Here is a 21,547-nt window from a genome sequence, read left to right on the forward strand (position 1 = left end):
TAAACAATAGGAAGATGAGAGAGAGAGAATGTATGGGGAATTCAGAGGCGACAGAGAAACTTCTAGTCGGGGGATGAATGAGAGGAACCTCCGTGGAGATTGTGACATTTTAAATGCGTTTAGAAAATGTACCTGAATTGGAAGAGAAATGAGAAAGAAGGACATTCCGGACAGAGCAGCATGAGCAACGAGCTGGAAGCTGGGGCAGCTTTAAGCATGTACGAGGGAAAACGAGGAGTTCTGTGGGGCAGTTAAATAGGGATGGGCAGTGCTGACTGAGAGACTGGCACCAGGGCATGGACAGCCCTGGGTGTCAGGCAGCAGTTTGTGCCAGGCTCCATGCTTAGCTGTCCATAAAGAGCCCTCATTGCTGCAAAGCTTTCCTAAGAGGACCCACCTCTGGCCTTTTGTTGCAGGGCGTGAGAGCTGCCCAGCAGCTACAGATCTGGACTTGCCCTTGCTCCTTACAGGATCCTGTGGGGACCATCAGGCACAAGCCCAGAGATCCCTGTATTCACTAAATGTCATGGACTGTTTAGGGAACTTAATGGTAGAGCTGGGGTCCTTGGCCCTTGTGTTTATGTCAGTGATTCCCTAAGAATGTTCATCAAAAGCCAGGTAAAAAGTAAGGGGGCAGCCCTCCAAACAAGTTCTCCCGGAACTTGAGGGATGTCTTAATTCGGCTTTGTATTTCGTGTTACTTGAAGGTTGGGACTCTGACCTTCAATAGAAACATGACTGTATGAGCTTTTCCTACTGAACTTGGGTCCTACCTGGCACACAGTGGGGACTCATGTTTGTTGACTGACTTACAGACTCATCCGAGATGGTCACACCCAGGGTCATTTATGTAACCAAGTCTGGAGGTAGGAAACTAGCATCACTTGTTTTTTCTGTGGCTAATGAAAGATGAATAAGAACATAAATATTAAGAGGTCCAACTCTGACCTTGGTACTAAAAAAGAAACGCTAAATTTGAAACTAAAAGCAAATCTCACAGAAGAAAAAAAAAAATTGGCCTCCAGTCTAAGCTGTAATTTCTTATGACGTAAGAGAATCTTTTCAGAGCGTGTCCAGTGTTTGTAGAATGCTATAAACCTAATGAGTTTTTTTATAAACACCTGAAATCATTTAATTTGGTTTTTTAAAAAAATTTAGGCATTTCAAATGAAGTCATGTTTTTTATTGGTTCTGTGACCATGAAATGAATTTTCCATTTTTAGGATGTGCGTGGGATCCAGAGAACATCATAGTTGTTAGATGTGGCTTCAGCTTGTAATTTTCAAAAGGGAACTTTAATGGGGCATAAATTTAAGTGCTCCCACAGAATTAAGTAAAAGTTCTTTGGATAGTTCCGGTGGAGTGAGGTCTTGAGAGAGAGATGTGCCATGTGTCCAGCCAACTCTCCTACCCAGTAATTAAAGATGTTGGCTTCACTTGAAAGTTCACCAGCTAGATATTAGCTGGGAAGGTGACAACTCTCACAAGGTCCTTAGGAATAGAAGGTGCCAGGGCAACGGAAAGGAGTCAAAGAAAGGGGGTCTTCCTCCCCACTTGTGCTGCAGCTCTGGCATCCTCTGGGCTCTGCTTGTCAACCCTTTTCTGTTTGTGTCTTAAACAGGGAAACTACATTGTGAGCCAAACAGAAAATCGTTGGGGGCAGAGTCATCCGTTTAATCCCGTTCGTATGTTTTGTTAATATACCTTGCATATTCACTTGTATTTGACGCTCTAGTCCTTTTGTATCTTTGTATTTGATGCTCTAGAATTGTGTGCTCTAGTCCTCTTATATCTTTGTAAAGATTGTTTAAGAATTATTTATGCTTGTTTTGTTTTGTTTGAAACAGAGTCTTACTCTGTTGCCCAGGCTGGAGTGCAGTGCACGATCTTGGCTCACTGCAACCTCCGCCTCTCCAGTTCAATGATTCTCGTGCCTCAGTCTCCTGAGAAGCTGGGATTACAGGCACGTGCCACTACACCTGGCTAATTTTTTTGTATTTTTAGTAGAGATGGGGTTTCACCACGTTGACCAGGCTGGTCTCGAGCTCCTGACCTCAAGTGATCCACCCACCTCTGCCTCCCAAAGTGCTGGGGTTACAGGCATGAGCCACTGAACCCAGCCATGTTTAATAAGTTTTTAAACAAAACACTGACACTAACCTCTCTGGAATATGAGAGGCCGTTCTCTTCCTAACGGGAATGTCACAGGGAAAAGTAAACAGTTCCTGGTTCAAGAAATAGACAAGATGCAACACCTAGAACTGTTGCATCTGAGCCCAACTGAGGGAGCATGCCCAGTCTGGCATTTTCCCTTTTTAAAATTTTGCAAGCTGCCCCCAGATCAGAATGACCTGACAGTCCCTTTTGAGTGGATTATCCTTATTGATCTAAACACATTCTCTATTCTATAACATTGCAGGCGTCTATTCATCAGGTAGATTTTCTGGTTATTGGCTGATATGTAAAGTATTTACCCAGATGTACTCTACAAAAGGCAATCTTCAAGAGCAATCTTCTTTTCCCCCTCTTTAGAAAATGCCATTTTGGAGAGCAATGCTGGGAAGACTTTATGTTGCACAAGATGCTATAAATAGAGCATTTGACTTCCAGTCTGTTCTCCTCTATGCAATGAGTTACAAATAGTTATCAAAACTGCAGGGTCAGCCTGGTATGGTGGCTCACGCCTGTAATCCCAGCACTTTGGGAAGCCGAGGTAGGCAGATCACTTGAGCTCAGGAGTTCAAGACCAGCCTGGCCAACATGGTGAAACCCGGTCTGTACTTTAAAAAAAAAAAAAAAACAACAACACCTGGTGTGGTGGTGCATGCCTGTAATCCCAGCTACTCCGGAAGCTGAGGCAGGATAATCAACTGAACCCAGGAGGCAGAGGTTGCAGTAAGCTGAGATCGTGCCACTACACTCCAGCCTGGGTGTCAGAGCAAGACTCAGTCTCAGAAAAACAGACAAAATAACCCTGCAGGTTCACAGCTCTTCTGAAACCATTTGTGTAGCAGTATCCTATCTGAGGACCCCAGCACCCAGTGGTCAGTGTTCTCTATCTGTCCTTTTTTTTTTTTTTTTTTTTTGAGATGGAGTCTTACTCTATCACCAGGCTGGAGTGCAGTGCTGCGATCTCGGCTCACTACAACCTCCACCTCCTAGTTTCAAGCGATTCCCCTGCCTCAGCCTCCCAATGAGATGGGAATAGAGGCTCACGCCACTACACCTGGCTAATTTTGTTTGTTTGTTTGTTTTAGTAGAGACAGGATTTCACCATGTTGGCCAGGATGATCTTGATCTCCTGACCCCATGATCCACCCGCCTTGGCCTCCCAAAGTGCTGGGATTAAAGGCATGAGCCACCGTGCCCAGCCTCCATCTGTCTTTAATAACAGAAAAGAAACACATTCCCTCTTGGATAGTGGTTGATATTATAGCAATTCCTGGTAAAAGGAAAATCATAAAAGAAGCTCTTTTGTGAACCACTGATTTCAACCATGTTTTACTGCAGTGTTGATGAATTTGTGAACCTTTGTGATAGACAAGATTGCCCCACAGCTTATGAGAAACAGAGTTTAAGAACTAAGTTTTAAGATGGGTTGGTAGCACGCATTCATTGTTAGAAGGCCGAAAGTTCATCATAAAGTTTCTTTAATGAAGCACACTGTGTTGTTGGTGTTTGAGAAAAATGGGACTTAAAGAGTAAATTTAATGCCAGATTGATGGGCCTAGCCTAGTAGGTGCTTGCAAAAAACTGATTTAACTATAGAGAAGTCTGTTGGGGCATCTGAATCTGCCTCAGCCAGGCAGAACCCTCGCTATGTGATAGATAATTAGAGGCGTGCAGCATTGCATGTGAGAGCTGTATATCGATTTCAATCCTCACGCTACCACTTTGTAGCTTCATACCTTGCACAAAATATTTAACCTCCCTGAGTCAGTTCCTGTGGGGATAATAACATCTTCACTGCATTTTTGTACTGTGCAAAGAACTTGGCACTTCTCCCTGGCACTTGGTAAACATTTATAATAATAGCAATAATTTAATATAGGATGGATTCCAGTTTAGGGTTAGGTAGACAGTCACTGTTTAGAGGTTTTTTCCCGCTGTCTTTCCTTGACTAAAGAGTGGAGAGAGGAAGTCACACTTTCCAGGTACATAAGGCCCCTCCAAAGAGTCAGGACGTGGGTGGGAGTGGACATATCCACCCCGACAGCAAATGGGCAGAGCCAGCTACCACGGGGGTCAGTCAGCCTCCCATTCCAGAAGTGGGTGTGCTAGTTCATTCTGCTGGGTTTCTGAGATATGATAAAAACACACAATTGGTTTTAAAAATAGCAAAACATTCTTTTAATCTGACTTTTAAAACGTCTACTTGGTAAGGTAGGTATTATGTTTTAGTTACATAACTGTGGAATCATCACAAACTTTGTAATCATCATAAGCCCAAAAACAGAGCTCCAGAAATGCTTGGCACCCTGTGGATCCCAATAGCATAATCTTTTAGTGGCAGAGTCAGGGGTTTTAAGAACTAGAGTGCCTGTGAAAAAGCCACATGAGGCTCTAAGGCTGTGAACAAGTGTCAAGAAACTGGTATTACACAGAAATATCAAAGGTGAGAAGTGGCCTTGGAAAACTGACTCCCTTCCTCAGGCTTGGCCAGGCCAGCTCCTGGTGCTGCCAGGTCTCATTACTTTGGATATGCCCAGCCTACAGAATTAGTGGCTTCACATGACTACTCAAGTTAAGAAAGTACCATAAAATATGTTTGTTGATAACAAGCTGTGGGAAGTAGCTAAGAATTGATTCTACTCTGCATTTTTATTTTATTTTGTCTTTGGGCTTTTTCGCTCTGTAAAATATTAATATTAGGTATTGACAGATTTTCTTAAATCTGATGTATTAATATTTAAGCTTAGTGATTATTTACTTTTCAAAATAACTGCTCTACAAAAAGATAGTCAGGATTCCACTAGTTAATGAGGTTTCCTAGGGCATTTGATGTTTAATTAATTTTAATTACAAGCTTTGAGGAGTATTTTGTAAGCAAGCCATACCTAAGTTCCCATTTGTTAATTGAAATAAGGACTAAATTATTATTGTGTTTGGTAACTTTGAAACTAATTGCCTTCTGTTTCATGTAGGTTCTTTTTAAATGAAAGCTTCTAGGTCAAGATGTATTTTCTTCTTCTTCTGTGTCCATTGAAAATCTTAATGATTAGAATGATAATAAAGATAATTATAATATTCTATTGCCACAGTCCCCAACCTTTTTGGCACCAGGGACCAGTTTCATGGAAGACAATTTTTCCACAGACCCAGGGTTGGGAGAGGGAGTGGTTTCGGGATGACTCAAGTGCATTGCATTTATTGTACACTTTATTTCTATTATTACTACATTGTAATATATAATGAAATAATTATATAGCTCACCATAATGTAGAATCAATGGGACCCCTGAGCTGCTTTTCCTGCAACTAGACGGTCCCATCTGGGGGTGATGGGAGACAGTGACAGATCATCAGGCATTAGCTTCTCATAAGGAACACGCAACCTAGATTCTCATAAGGAACATGCAAAGTTCCCTCACATGTGCGGTTCACAGCAGGGTTCGGGCTCCTATGAGAATCTAATGCCACCACTGATCTCACAGGAGGCGGAGCTCGGGCAGTAATCCGAGGGATGGGGAGCAGCTGTAAATACAGATGAAGCTTCACTGGCTCACTAGCCAGCTGCTCGCCTCCTGCTGTGTGCTGCCTGGTTCCTCTCAGGCCACAGACCAGTACCAGTCCATATCCCAAAAGTTGGGGACCCCTGTTCTATTGGGTAAGTCTTGTTCCAAAGCTGTACAATTAAGTACGTACCATTTGTATAAAATCACATTAATAGGAAGGTTATACATGACTTAAGTATATTTATCACATAGTATACTCCTTGCTCAGGAAGGATCTTTATTCTACTCTTCAATGGCATATACTTTCTGAGTCCATGAAAGCACCCTACATTTTAAACAAGTACATCTTTTCAGAACCACTTGCCCCTCCTGCCACTGAGTGAGTAGCTGCCCGCTCCTTCCCCTGGGCCTCCTTTGCCTGAGGCTGGAATATTGGAGACCATTTCTGAGAAAGATCTGTCTTAGGTCCTTATCATCAATGTATAAAAATGGAAAAAAGAAGCTCATATGTCTAAGAATCAGGATTTTGACTGTAAATCACATTTGCCCTCGTGTAATTAATCAAATAGAGGTTCATTTATTGTACTTTGTCATTATAAAACTTTAATTTTTGTTTGGCTGAAAATATCCACTGATGGTTACGCGACAGGGTTATGAACTCTTTGTATAAAAGCCTCTTTATAAATAAGATTTCTTACGGCTGTAATGATTTTGTTATCTGGGAGTGTGGGAAGAAATGTAAAATACAGGGCAGAGGGCAGTCAGTGAAGGCAAAGTTACAAAGTTCAAGGAAGCATGGTTACAAAACTCCTTTCTTTAGGTTGCTGACTTGTCCTGCATTTGGCTTTTTAGGGAAGAAAATGCACAAGAAAGGTGAATCTCATTTTAAATCAAGCTCCCCTGCAGTGTATGTATTTTCTTAATCATTGTCAATATGGAAACAAAACGATCCTTACTCCACCTGAGTGTGCCAAAATATCTTTATTGATTGTCCACAATTCCGAGCAATATGATCTTTGAGACAGGAGGTATACTCCCTCCCCCATGCCCCTGCCAGGCATGTGACAATTGGTTCTAGAAGGTTAACTAAGGAAATACATGGCCCGGTCAGCAGATGTCCCTAGATCCATTGTCTTGTATGTAAGATTGAGCAGCCACCACTGCTCTGAAACTGATTTTTTTCCCAAAAGGCCATCTGAAAACTGTTAAGTAAAGACCATGCCATAGTTAACTGTCCTTTCACCTTTCTTAAGCTCTTTGGTCCTGTTAGTGACTGCATGTGAAAGTTGTGTTTCTTCCACAGAACAGAGGAGTCGAAGTTGTGAGAAACAAAGGCTTTCCAAGAAATGCTGTTGTACCAGAAAGCCCCCAGTCTTAGTGATGCTGTTTCATAAACCCCTAGGAAGTGTCAGAGAAAAAGATGTAACAGAAGAAAGAAAGTATTTCATAGATACTATGTAGAAAACACTCCAATTGTATGTATGTGTCATTTTTTTCCCTCCAGAGATCTACATGTAACTCTGCTTTCCACTCATGCAATCATGAGCTTCCTACTGTTAACAAATTCTCATGCATTATTTTCAACATGTGGCAATTTAGAGGAGACCTTGTTTTCCACTTTTCAAATTACTGATCCTTGACCTGTGCTCAGTTCCCTCCCAGCTAAGCAAGAGTTAGAACTGTAAGAAAGGGAGAAGGGAAAAGAAGGTTAAATGTCTATTCTAGGACTCAGGAAATGACGTTAAGCTCTCTGGGCAGTATTCTGAAAGTAAAGAAAATAGTTCCATTTTATGATGTGTTTGATTTGGACCATGGATTGGAGTTGCACTTGACTTTGTTGACCACCTCCACTTAGAAACATGAAGCTTTCCAAAGCGTTTGTTCTATTAGGTGTGTTTCATCTTTGCTTTCACTGCTAGATGATATGCTACCATTAATTATTTTTCTAGCTTTATGTGGCCACTGATGGCATGACAGAGGCAGGGAACAATGGAAAAATGGTCTCCCCTTTATCTTCTTAAGTTAAAGGAGAGCAGAGTCCCAGGTGTCAATGTGCACTTGACCTCCAGCTTACATGCATGCATATACATACCCAGGCACATTTTTTCAAGTTTCTTTAAAGTTTTTTTGAAAAGGCATGCCTCCTTCAAACCAGTATCCTTTTCTAACAACTGCCTCACTCCTTCCTTTCCAGACAATTCCTGAGAAGAGTGGTCTGCCCTCACCAACACCACTCTTCCCTCCTGTCTAGCTTTGACGCACTAGAGTCTGGCTCTGCCCCCTCACTTGACTCACACCTCATTTGCTAAGATCACCAGTGACTTGCTAACTGTCACATAAGGGGAACCTCTTCCAGCCCCTTTTCTGACTTCGTGACATCTCTCCATCTTTGCACTGTTGTTCCCCTGCAGCTCTCCCTCCCTTGGCTTCCTTGATGCCATTCAAGCATGATTCTGCTCTGTGAGCATTAAAGTGCAGTTACCTGTTTTTCCCCTCCTCTGTCTTCTCTTCTGCCCATCCCTTGGGGGTTCAACCTTCTTCGCTTCTCATCTGAGATCTCAGTGCCGCCATAACTTCAGATTCTAACTATCATTAGAACACTGAGCTCAAAGTTAGTATTTTCAAAACCGACCTCCTCTGCTTCTCCCAAGCCCTGTTCTTTTAAATTTCTGTCTGATGAACAGCACCAGTGTTTTGTTTCATCATCTAAGACCAGATCATCATTCTGGTTCTTCTTTCATGCCATGTTCTTTTATCTTCTACCTTTTGCACACTCATAATCCCTCCTAAGACTTTCTCAGTAAAATCACCTGTGAATTTGTTCTTCTCCTGCCACCTTGAGTAAATTCATGGTGATCCCATGAACCTTGCATATACTTCTATTATTACACTTACCAGATTGTATTTTAATTATGTGTTTGTTTCCCTCCCTCATAAGTCATTCCATGAGTTACTCACTGTTGTAACTCAACGCTAACTCAATGAGCACATGATAGGCACTCAGTATATTTGAACAAATAGCAAAGTGGAATTAATAGAGGCTGTAGGAAAAGAGAAAGCGACAGCCATGTTCTTCAGACTTTTAGGGATGATGGAAGTCGATGCTTGTGATCCCGGCTGGCAGCCCCCAGGACAGACACCTTTTACAGTTTGCTTTAAGCCCCCACTCTTAGATTATTTCAGTTGCCTGAATATGCCTCTCTAGGAATAGGCCTCAAGAAAGAACTTGACTTTCTGTTCAAGAAAGAACAGAACTCACCATTTCTACCTCTTTAATAAGTGAGCTTTCTGTTTAGCTCTGCATTCGCGATCTGCCATGTGAATACCAAGGAGACTTGTATCAACACCAGGTTAGTGGTGTCTCATGCTTGATGATAATTGAAACACTGAACATTTTAGAAAAGAGACAGACTTACTCTGAAGGAGCAACAGGAGAGACGTATGCTCGCGGTGGAGCCGCTGCGAAGAAAAGCTTTAGGCCAGGGAATTGCTCAGGAAGCGAGGCTTTGGGTACTCCCTGTATCCACACTGTGTCCATTGAGCCTGTCATCAACAGGACTTTGGTTCCAGGAGCTTCTCTGTGAATACTCAAGGTACTCATAACCAGAAATTAACTACACATAGGCAAAGATCACCGTCATCTGCAGTGGACGGTAACACCCACCTCAAAACAGAATGCCAGCTCTTCACTGAGCACGAGGGTTGGAGGTTCGTTCCTGATACTACAGGGGCCCCTCTCTCCTTGTGTTGCCGGTGGAAGTCCAGTCGTAAACGTTGCATTGGAAACAAATAGTCCATTAGGCACAATATAGTCCTTTAGATCTTCATTTTAGAGTAGTCATTACTCTGGGGTATGCTAGATTAAAGCCACAACATTTCCTAGTTCAGGAATACTGTCATTGTCATTTTCACCGTGACACTGTGTCAACGGGTGGTGGTAGAGTTGGTGGTGATCGTATGTGCCAGGTCTGCTGGTGCCTTTTTTTCCCTAAATTGACTCAGTGTCACCAAAAAAAAACTTAACATCCAGCCCAAATGACTTGTCAATAATAATTTCCACATAAACATATAAAAGATATTCTATGGTATATGAGTTTTTTAAGTGCCTTTTTTTTTTTTTTTTGGTATTTTTTGTGACATTCCTTAACATCTACCAGGCATTCTGTGTGACATGCTTGTGCCAGGAGTGACAAATCCCCAAACTCTGCTATCCCCAGGATGGTGATAACAAGTATGGCAGTCCCTACGTTTTAGCTCTCAGGCTCATTAAATATAGATGGAGAGTAAGTAAATATGAACAGTGTGTGGCACACAGAGTGTGTAATGTGTGGGGCTGGCCCACAGGAACTGGTGTTGAGGTGTGGTGGGCAGTAAAAACTAAACCAGAGAAAGTGGCAGGGAAGCACAGGGTGTGCTGGGGGGACACTGAGTCCGCCACTTTGCAGGGACCTGTGTGCCCATATAGACTAGGAGCAGTGGGAGAGCTTGCTAGAAAGATGCGTGGGACCCTGACTGCACAGAGCCTTGGGTGGCAGGCAGGGGAGGCCGGCCTTTATCCAGGAATCAGAGGGAGCCACCGGAGACAGCCAGTAACATGATGAGAGCCACATGCTGAGGCTTCCAGAAGGGATGTGCTGAAAATTGTACACTTAAAAGCTAAATTGAATATGAAGGAGAACTGGAAATAGGGTGATTGACCGTCTAGTCTTACAAATTGTCTCTTATTGACAGATAAAACTCATCTAAAACACAGCTACCTTCCTCCTGGATGTAAATATCCCACGTGAATCAAATCAAGAAGCAAAGAGTAGTAGAACTGTTACTGTTCCGATAGTAAGAGATAGAATGTAAGATGGTACAATATACCCTCACTTTGTCATTTCTGAATCCCAAAATGCATACATCCTACCACAGCATGTCATTCTTCCCTTAAGATGCAGATAAATAGGCCATCATCAGAGCGGCCACACATGCAGCAACAAGTTGAAAGTTATAGTGCCACTTAGCGATGTGTCTGTGGAGTCCTCAGCTGTGCCCACCTGCCATGGGCTGCCCCCCACCTGCCTGGCGTAGCGCAAGCCACTCACTCTGTGCCTCAACAAAATGACACTCAAAATTCTTGTCATGAATGGAGTCCCTTTAAAGTCATCCTTTAAAAAAAGAAAAAAACAAAACAACAACAACAAAAAAACCACCTTTCTCTAAAGTGAGTTTCAAGTAAGCCTAATTCTTTTACCTTGACCTCACATAGCAACACCCAGATTGCCCTCCCATCACAACAGAAAAAAATCCTGGCCTCATATTCTTGCTTCATCACTGACAACATCCCATCTCCTAAGAGTAAGAATCAGCTTGTTTCTCTCTCTGTCTCCCTCTCTCACACACACACACACACACACACACACACATATTAGTTCTTTAACTCCCTTCAGGAGTCATGTGGCCAACCCAAAGGCTTTCCGTGTCTCAAATTCTGTCTTGAGCGCCAACCATAAACACTCCAGTTGGCCCCGGCTACCTCCTCACCAGGCCCTGGAGCTTGGAAGTGTTTCTCTTCACTATCGCCCTCTCCTCGCCATTGTGGGAAACCTGTTAGCCTCAGGAGTCCCTAGTTATGAAGGTGGCGGAACCAGCTCTAAGTGACCTTGGGTACCTGGGATTGGTTATGAGAACAGGAAGAGGGGAGTTCCTTTAGGTCAATTTCAACTGCAAGTGGCTTTTCTGAGTTTATAGACCGAAGTCAGCCGACTATTGTAAATTAAAATGCGTATTGTAATTGGCATCTGAGCATATTATAATTGGCATCTCAGGTAAGTGTTTCCTAATGAAATGTCATATTTAATGGCTAATTCTAAAGTTTTGAAAATGCTAAAATGAATCCAGCTTAACCATGTTTTCCTCATGTTCCACTCTAATCCAATATTGGGAAGTGACTAAGTATTTATTTTAAAATTAAAAAGTTAACTGACAGAGTCCTTATCGTCTCGCATTTTCCATGAGCCCTATTACTATAAACATAAATAGAACCAAGCACATCTGTAATGAAGTGACACCCATCCACCCTAAAGTCTACAGATATTCCCTAAGAAACAAACACATTTGGCTACCTTACAGTTCCCTAACAAGGCAGTGGAAGATAAACCAAAGCCAGAAAGCGGGGTCGCCCAGCCTAAGCTGCAACATCCTGGTCAGTTCTCAGCCTCTTAAGAAGACCCAGCTGGCCAAGGAGGGTGGATCACCTGAGGTCAGCAGTTCGAGACCAGCCTGGTCAGCATGACGAAACCCCCTCTCTACTAAAAATACAAAATTAGCCAGGTGTGGTGGCGCATGTCTGTGATCCCAGCTATTCTCAGGAGGCAGAGGCAGGAGAATCGCTTGAACCTGGGAGGCGGAGGTTGCAGTGAGCCGAGATCACGCCATTGCCCTCTAGCCTGAGCAACAAGAGTGAAACTCCGTCTCAAAAAAAAAAAAAAAAAGGAAGACCCCAGAATGGTGCAAGGGTCTTTCCTGGGCCAGCCCCGCCAAGCATTCCTCTCATGTCGTTATCCAAACCTCATTTCCTCGTGGGCATCCTTTCTGCAGTCATCCACCACCTTTTTAAAAGCTCACAAGGGGAAAGCCTGCATCTATTGTGGAAGAAATCTGCTGCTCCGAATATTTTCTTTTAGTCTACAGAGCTTCTCCAGATGAAACCATTCCCTCTCCCCAACCCACTGGGCCCCAGTAACCAGGGCTGTCGGCCCTGCAGGTAGGAGCAGTGATCGGCAGCCCCGGGAAGAAATGTAGCCAATGAGAGACTTGCTTCCATTTCATTTAGAATTGGGTTTACTGGGCTACCCATAGCCATGCGTCCTTTCTTAATGGCTGGTTTTCTCTGGGAAGTGGATCAGGCCTGGGGTGTGAGGTAGAGATCCTGGGTGCGGTGTAGATAGTAGGAGATGCAGTGTGATGACATGAACCCATTTCATTTCAGCTTAAGCAAACTCAGTACCAAAGCTAATAGGAGCTTGCTGTTTTCTTGTCTTACCCCAGAGCTGCTTGGCCAGAAAGGAGTTGAAAGTGAAGGTGAAAAACTTGGTGGGGACATAGCCTAAAAGTAGACCGGGAGAGCATTTCAAAGCATAGCATTTTGACAGAGTCAGAATTGGCTATTGGCTCTATTAATATTTTTACCGCTATAGCTTAGGGTAGACTGGCAGAGCCAGGTATAAACTGCCCCCTGCTGCCTGACACGGAGAAGTACATGAAAAATGTCGCTTCATTGGTGATTATATTCTGAAATGCCTGCAAGGAATGGAAAGCAAATTAGGGGAACAGCAGGCAGTCCCAGAGAAGCCATGGACATCACAGATCAGCTAGATCCTCTCCAGTGTGAAGACGAAGGAAAGGAGAGAGCTAGAAGCAGCTCTTTTAAAAAGTACTTTCCGGATGTAGAGAGCCGCTTCATGACTCCTTCTGCAACCTTGTCAGTGAGTGGACCGTGGTCCAGTAGCATCAGTATCACCTGGGAACTTGTTAGAAATGCAGATTCTCAGGCCCCACCCTGTGTCAACAGAATCAAAATCTGCATTTTAAACAAGATCCTCCAGTGATACTCACATTTACATTTCCGAAGCCCTTGCCAGGCAGGTGCAGTGTCACATACCTGTAATCCCAGCACTTTGGGAGGCCCAGGCAAGTGGATGACTTGAGATCAGGAGTTCAAGACCAGCCTGGCCAACATGTTCAAACCCCGACTCTACTCCAAATACAAAAATTAGCCGGGCGTGGTGGCAGGTGCCTGTAATCTCAGCTACTCAGGAGGCTGAGGCAGGAGAATCGCTTGAACTCGGGAAGCGGAGGTTGCAGTGAGCCAAGATGGCGCCACTGCACTCCAGCATGGGCAACAGAAACTTCATCTCTACTAAAAATATGAAAAATTAGTCAGGTGCCCTCTCGGGAGGGTGATGTGGGAGGATCACCTGAGCCCAGGAAGCAGAGGTTGCAGTGAGCTGAGCCAAGATTGTGCCACTGCATTCCAACCTGGGCGACAGAGTGAGACTCCATCTCAAAAAAAAAAAAAAAAAATTCCCTGAACATGACTTCAGAAGGAGCTTTAGCCCTGGACCAGGTCCAGGGTTCTCTAAGGTTTGGATCAGATTGAATTCAGCTTGAACAGTGAAAAAAACACAACCTAATAGAAGAGATGAATCCTCAAGTTAAATTTGTGAATGCCTTATGTTCTTATTTTCTTAATACTTCCTTTTTATCCATCCTCAGATGTCACTAGCTCTTTAACCATAGATACTTTAACTTGCCATATTTCATATTACTTTCTGTATTTCAGTAGCAGCCAGCATTTGCGAAGCAGTTTCTTTCAAAAGTCATTCTGTCCCAGCAAGTGTGTGACAGGCGTCTGATTTGCTCTCTGGCAGCCTCTGTGCTTCCCATCATTCTTGTTTACTTCAATCTTCTCTCTGCCGTGCTTACACCCTGCTGTTATGGTTTAAGAGGAGTGACTTGAGCAAGTCTGCAGGATTGAGCTGGCCCCCAGTGGCATTGTCAGTCTGTTGCTAACCTGGAGTGTTCTTTTCTGCGCCAGGTCAGAGAAGAATGCCGGCTCCTGAACGCCCCACCTGTTCCACCCCGAAGCGCAAAGCCTTTGTCCACCAGTCCCTCCATCCCTCCTCGCACAGTCAAGCCAGCGCGGCAACAGACTCGCTCTCCCAGCCCCACCTTGTCCTACTATTCTTCAGGGCTACACAACATGTAAGTCTTCTTGCCAGGCCCCGCTGCACGCTTATCTTCTCATCCAGCAGTTCATGGGTTCTTGAGAGCATTTTCAGGGTAGCCCTAACTGAGGCAGGGTGGTGGGAGAGGAAATGGCTTTTTAGTTTTTTAAATAATTTCACTGGGTGAGCATGCCGGGGCCCCTTAGCTAGGATGGAAGAGCCAGTGTGTCTTGGGAAGAAAAGATACCACACCAATCTGAGAAATTCAGAGGTAAAGGCCAACTAGATTCTCCTGGAAACACCCCAGGGGCTGCCGTCAGTTCTCACAGATCAGCATCTAGTTCTTTCCACTCTGACTTTGACACGAGCAGACAGTACCTTCAGCAGACAGCACCTTCGACCAGGACCTGAAATGGAAAGGGTCCCATTGGCTGTCTACTCTGAATTCCCAGACAGGAGTCCCCTTTTGACCATCACTGTTGGGTGGTCATTTCCTTTTGTCTGGATACTTCCAGTGCTCTGAGCTCATTCTTCTACAACACAGCTCATTCCATTGTTGGCAAGTAGCAATACTTAAAAAAAAAAAAACTTTATTATATTGAGTTGAAATCAATCTCTATGTAACTTTCAATCATTTCTTAGGTCTAAAGAAATAAAAATAGGTCCATCCCGTATCTCTTTGTCGACTCATGAAAATTCCGAGTCAGCTATGATAGAAGTCTTCTCTTCTCCAAAAGAAACATCCGTGCCTCCCTCTGCTGCTTCCCTGACGTCACTGTCAGACCCCTCACCGGCCTGCTCACCCTCCTTTGAGCACACTCTAGTTTCCTGTTGCTCTTAAAACACGGCCCCCCCAGAGCCTAATCCACCACTCCACATGCGCTCGTTACAGTTTAAAGTAGCTCTCTTTGCAGGTATTTTTTGTTCTCTGGACATTTAAATCCTTGTGCTAATGTTACTCGATTGTTCAGAAACCAAGGCAAGGATTAGCATTTTATTTGAAGCATTTCCTCCTACCTCAGACTTTTGGATGGAAATAGAGTCACGGGTGGTGTGATGCCATCATGTCATTGTAGCGCAAGCATGGCAAGCATGCGCCACCCATTTACTATTCTCTCACTCTACCCTCGCTCACTGCAGACATTATTCATCCATCATGGCACCTGTTGGTGCAGAGCCTACACATGACTTAATAATTTTCCTCATCGTAAAGACCCAGGCACCTATTAACAACGATTTTCTTACTAGGTGAAATACTTATTTTATCTCCTCTGTAGCATTTTAAATCATTATGTACATATCTAAAATTACCAATGTATTTTATTAAAGATTCTTTAAAAAAAAAAAAAACCAGTGAAGTTAGCAGGAACTTTATTGAATTCAAAGCTAACTGCACTTTTCTATTCAGCAGTAACATCTATAAATAACAAAAGCCTTGGGATTTGGCTTTTTTCTTGTAACTGATTTCTCTTTTTGTGTTTGCTTTTAAGCAGCGTCACTAAAACTGACACAAGTCCTTCTGAAAGCACTCCTGTTTCCTGCTATCCATGTAACCGAGTGAAAACTGATTCTGTGGACCTGAAATCCCCATTTGGAAGTCCTTCTGCTGAAGCTGTGTCCTCTCGGCTCTCGTGGCCTAATCATTACTTGGGAGCATCAGAGAGCCAGACCAGGAGTGACTTCCTTCTGGATCCAAGCAGGAGTTACAGTTACCCTAGACAAAAGACGCCAGGCACACCAAAGAGAAACTGCCCAGCACCTTTTGATTTTGATGGCTGTGAGCTCTTGTCCAGCCCCCCTAGCTCAGTCACTGCAGAATTCAGTAGCAGCGTCTCTGGTTGTCCCAAGTCAGCCAGCTACTCTCTGGAGAGTACAGATGTGAAAACTCTTGCAGCTGGCGTGACAAAGCAGAGTACTTCATGCCCTGCCTTACCCCCCAGGGCTCCAAAACTAGTAGAAGAGAAGGTCGCCTCCGAAACATCTCCTTTGCCTCTGAAAATTGATGGTGCTGAGGAAGACCCCAAGTCTGGGTCACCAGATCTCTCTGAGGACCAGTATTTTGTTAAAAAGGGCATGCAGGACATCTTCTCTGCCTCCTACCCTTTCTCATCCCCGCTCCACCTCCAGCTGGCCCCCAGATCCTGTGGCGACGGTTCCCCGTGGCAGCCACCGGCTGACCTATCAGGACTCTCTATAGAGGAAGTGGCCAAGTCACTACGGTTCATTGGTTTGTCCGAAGATGTCATATCCTTCTTTGTTACTGAAAAGATTGATGGGAACCTGCTTGTTCAGCTAACAGAAGAAATCCTCTCAGAGGATTTCAAATTGAGCAAACTGCAGGTGAAGAAGATAATGCAGTTCATTAATGGCTGGAGGCCCAAAATATAGCCAAATAACCCTCAGCCAGCATGGAACAAAACTGATCAATGCGTGGCTAGAAGGGGTGGGCTGGGACACAATTTCATGTTTTTGCACTAAAAACCTTCTCTGTAAATAGGGATAAGAGAAACTCTTACTATGCAGATTACGTTTTTGAATGGTGAACAGGCTATTTTGTACATCAATAAAAATGCTGTACAGAACACTTGGAGGTGTGCCTTGTACGTCACTCAACAAACACTCAGCAGCTGCTAACAGGAAAAAAGGCATGTGCAGAGAAGTCATTCTTACCCAAGTAGGTTTATGCGAGAAGGTATGATATTTATTACAAAACAGCCAAAGCTGAAAGACATAAAAATCTTTTAAAAAAAAAAAAAAAAAAAAAACACTTTGAACAACAATTCCCTTCTTTTAGGAGGGTTGACTTTAGACAATTAACTATGTTCTGTGCTCCGTCATTCAGATTGCTTCATGCTAATTGTTTTACTCTTGTGCCTGAAAATGTTAGTGATATGAATTGACACTTTAATGTTATATGCTTGGTGGGGATCTTTTTATGAGAAGACATTTTCCAAAAGTCATGTGTTGATAAAGGGATATATGTTGTCCTTAGAAATCACACAAATCATGACCACAATAATTTATCTGTAACTGCTGCTAATTTTATTGAGCAGAGAAAAAATAATATACATATATAAACATGTCTAGATGCATACACAATACACCCGGATATGTTTTACACATAATTTTGATTCTGATATTTTAGGTAACATCTGTTCACTTTTAAATAATCCATTGAGGTTTGGGGACTGTTATCTACATTGATTCTCTTAGGATTAGTGGACAGAATGACTCCAAAGATTCTCAGAACCCTGTCACTTGAAGCTCAGTCTTATTTGGGTTCATCACTGAAAACTTAGAACAAGTCAGTAAAGAGTCCTGTATTGAAGAATTAAGTTTGAGTTTAAGCCCACTCACTGCAGGGCTGGTTTTTGCATGTAATACTCCCATGACATCTGGGGAAATGACAGTTTCTGTTGAATTATAATTCTCCGGTTTGAGGGTCTCCTTCCCCTGGTGTCTGATGACGAGAGGTCTGAAGAGCATTTGTCAGCATGCATTACCCTTTCTCAACCTGCTTCGTGCTTTACGAGAGCTCAGAAATCAGATGCACCAGCCTTTCTTATTATATATGCCACATCTGTTGAGTATTTTTAAAATACCTAGAAGAGGACTTGTTTATTTCATAAACCACTTCTTCCCTCTCTTTCAAAGAAAATACATTATTACCATACTTTTACATTAGTCTCAGAATTTTTGCTAAATATGATTAAGTATTCCAAAATATAATGGCATCGTCATTATTCTTTTTTAGAGAATATACATCTGAGGATTGTGTTAGTTCTCAGAGCAAGGCATCATCTACCCCCCTGCACCCCAGAGTCTGGCCCCAGATTCCAGACGTGCGGACAGCCCATGACCGAGGTGCACACTGTGCCCTCTTGAATAGCAAGGTCAGCCAGCGAGGCGGCAGCAAAACTTGCAGGATGGACTTACATCTTATCTCTTCCTGCTACCAAAACAAAAAAAATAAATTGAAAGACAAGACCCACCAGTCTAGTTTTATAGACCTGTGAAACGTGTCTCTGTTTCTTGGCATTAGAAGAAAGATACTTTTAATCCATATCATGGTTTAGAGTTGAGGTGAATTGATACCTAATTTTCCATGTTAGATCTCATTTTCCATCTTAGATCTCCTTTATCAAAAAAAGTATTTTTTTCTCCTAACATGTCTCCCAAAATGTAAATACTATAGGCAAAAAGAATACTCTGTAAAATTTTCACGCTGGAGCACCTCTTCAAAAGTCACTGACAAGTCAATGAGGAAGTGTCTGGTACTGCACTCACAGGACTTGAGACCCATGAGGCTTTCGTGTTCTGAAAGCATCCTTCTGTGTGAGGGGGACTGCCTCCCTTAGGAAAGTAAATCTCTCAGAACTTCTTTCTAAAATAAAAACAGGCAAGATGCAGTTACTAAGCGGCAAATTTTCATTGGCAAACCTAGCTGAATCCGTTTTAAAATACTTAACACTCAGACACGATTCTCAAATTCAGGAAGAAGGAACAGGGTTGGTTTGGGTTTACTATGAAGGTTGCCTCACAAAAACAACTGACTCCTTTTAGCGTTTTTTTGTTTTTATTTTTCTTTTTGTAAAAACTTTACACAAAATAGGGTTTTAAATTCTTTTTGCTTGTTTGGGACTTGGCGTATTTTTGTCAAGTTTATATTGATTGGCAATGCGGAGACTTCTTGAGGGCAGGGACTGTGGCCTTTGGTTCACTTATGCATGAAACAGTCTAGTATCACTCTACAGTGCTGAGTAAAAGACACAGCCCCTGCCCTCTTGGAGATGATATTGTTTATATTTGAAATCTCAGTTGCTAAGAGTACGTATGTGTGGGTAAGAAAGATGTGAAGTCCTCTGGGCAGCTGGGTATATGGAGAATTACATGTGTCCTGTCTTTAAAATGTCAGCCTCTATTAAGGGGTACAGAACACCCCAAGATCACTAAGATCTCTCTCACTGCCTAGTGTGTTGTTTCTTTGTTTTGTTTTGTTTTGTTTTACTGACCTGCAATTCTTTTAATTGTAATAAATATCTTCTGTCATCTCTAAAAGCCACAAATATATTAAATTGCCATTCCTAAGCCGAGCACCTGTCTATGAAGGACCTTGGCGCCCTGACTAGACAAAGCATTCATAGCTCCAAGAGAATCCTGACAAGATATGCAAAGCAGTGATAATAAGGAGACAGCAGAAAAGTGATGCCCAGAGATCCACACACAGAACCTTTCTAACCAACCAGGTCAAGGCTTATCATCTTATGTCCTCTGGCAGGTCCCCTATAATCAAAAGAGAGGAAGTGTCTGTCTAAACAAGACCCTTTTGGGTCCTTAGATTCATGGCAAAAATCATCATGGCCCCCATCAGAAAAGAAAATCAGCAATAAACCAAGCCAAGCAGCTAAAATGTATAATGTGGGCCTGACTCATGTTGGGAGGCAGAATTCAAACACTCACAGATCAATCTTGCAAGTTTTCTCTTCTTTAAGTTGAGCTGCTCAACTTTATGAACTGTGAAATTTACTTACATTCTTTCAACCCACATATATCATTGCAGTTTATGAAGTTGCAGCGGACTGCCCATTCATCTAAATTGCAGTGTTTATTCTTGTCTCATGTCGAAATACAACAGTCTTATAGGAAATATTATGACAGTCCATTCCAACTGTTTTCAGACACATGCATAAACAGTCTCTGCTCACATTCCACAGCCACCTGCATGTTATCCATACAGCTCCCTGAGAAGTCCAGGGATAGGAGGCGGGGTGTGGCAGGATGGAGGGTCCTTCATTTTCTAAACACTTTGTATAAGTCACTACTCATCGTGCCTAGCAAGTATAAGATTAACATTTTGAATAACAAACTGGAAAACAAATAATCCTCTGAAGAACCTAGTGAACTGTTCAAAGGAAATTTTGATTTCAGTCTACCAGAAAAGTTAAATCTGTTGTTGGACATAGGAGGTTTTCAGAAACATGCCTCTTTTATCAATTTCCACTATCTTTCAAGTTACCTAAAGGCACCAGGCTGCTTGAGCAAGAAGAATAAAAGGCCTAGAGTGCAAATTATGTGAAGTAGAACTTTTAGATTGTGGGATTGTAATAATATGGGATGCTCATGGTCGCATCATGTTAAATCACACCGTTTAGTCTTCAAAACTTGGTGTTTTAAAATGTGTCTCATTGTGATAGCCAGAAACAAGGAATAAACGTGATTTCAGTTTAAACTATATACAAATATCTTCTGTAATTTTGCTGCTCTAATTTTTAGGCTATAAATTTTGTAATAGAGCTTATCAGATTGCGAATTTCCTTTGTTTACAATCTCATGTAGTAGGGCTCAGATAATTTCTTAGCTATAGCTATAAACCTTTTCTCCCACTCTCATATTAAGTTTCATTTAAAATATTTAAGCTAAGCCTAAAAATTGAAATCAGTTAAGAATTTGGAGAGTTTATCTTAAATGGAAATGGTGTATTCTTTTCAAAGAATTTTGTAACCGTCTTTACAGTTTCTTTGCTTGGAAAACTTGGGTTGTTAACTATCAGTTAACAGTTGCATTACTTTCCAAAACATTATCTAATGGGCCCAATGTGTACCTCAAGATAAACACAGTATGTTATGTCTAAAAATTTCATTGTCTGTTGATTTAAATGGTTCTGAAATGTCTCTAATAAAGAAATTTTCAAAGTTGCTTTTCTTGCAGTTGTTCCTCAGTGGTCAGACCTAGTGCATAGTTTTCCAAGGACTTGTTTCCCATCCTCACTTAGGAGTAGGGAATTTGGAGGGAGTCCCAATACTGCAAGCCCATTCTGTATTAATAAAGAGATGGAAGACTGTGGCTATTGTGCATAGTCAGAAGATGCAGGTAACTAGGTGACTTGATGGCATACAGAGAATCCAGTACCTGTGTGGTCAGGAGATAACGCAGAAGATAAAATAGATGAACTGGTGAGGAAAAAAAAAAAAAAACTGGTCCAAAGATAGTTGTCTCAATTGATCGTTCACTGTCAGTTACAGATCAAACTCCTTGTTCTACTCTTTCCCCACTCTCACTACTGCACCTGACTAACTCTTAAAAACTAAATAAAAGTATACATTTGAATGGGGAAAAGAAAGATAACAAATTTATATCTCTTCGGCTTACATACAGTTTAACT

At 42.4% G+C, this 21,547-nt stretch overlaps 1 protein-coding gene across 4 annotated transcripts in view; it reads left to right on the plus strand.

Moving 5' to 3' along the window:
* GAREM1 (GRB2 associated regulator of MAPK1 subtype 1) overlaps positions 1-21,077 on the plus strand; it is a 200,152-nt gene extending 179,075 nt beyond the window's left edge. For 2 of the 4 annotated variants that reach the window (XM_015121785.3, XM_077975060.1), the window contains 2 exons: positions 14,256-14,422; positions 15,876-21,077. In XM_015121785.3, coding sequence (XP_014977271.2) covers positions 14,256-14,422; positions 15,876-16,773 — 1,065 coding nt within the window. In that variant the 3' untranslated portion in view covers positions 16,774-21,077. The remainder of the gene's footprint in view (positions 1-14,255; positions 14,423-15,875) is intronic. The other 2 variants (XM_015121787.3, XM_077975061.1) reach the window with 1 other exon arrangement.
* Positions 21,078-21,547: the final 470 nt, after the last annotated feature.

This window comes from Macaca mulatta, chromosome 18 (genome assembly GCF_049350105.2).
Source record: "Macaca mulatta isolate MMU2019108-1 chromosome 18, T2T-MMU8v2.0, whole genome shotgun sequence".
Taxonomy (NCBI): domain Eukaryota; kingdom Metazoa; phylum Chordata; class Mammalia; order Primates; family Cercopithecidae; genus Macaca; species Macaca mulatta.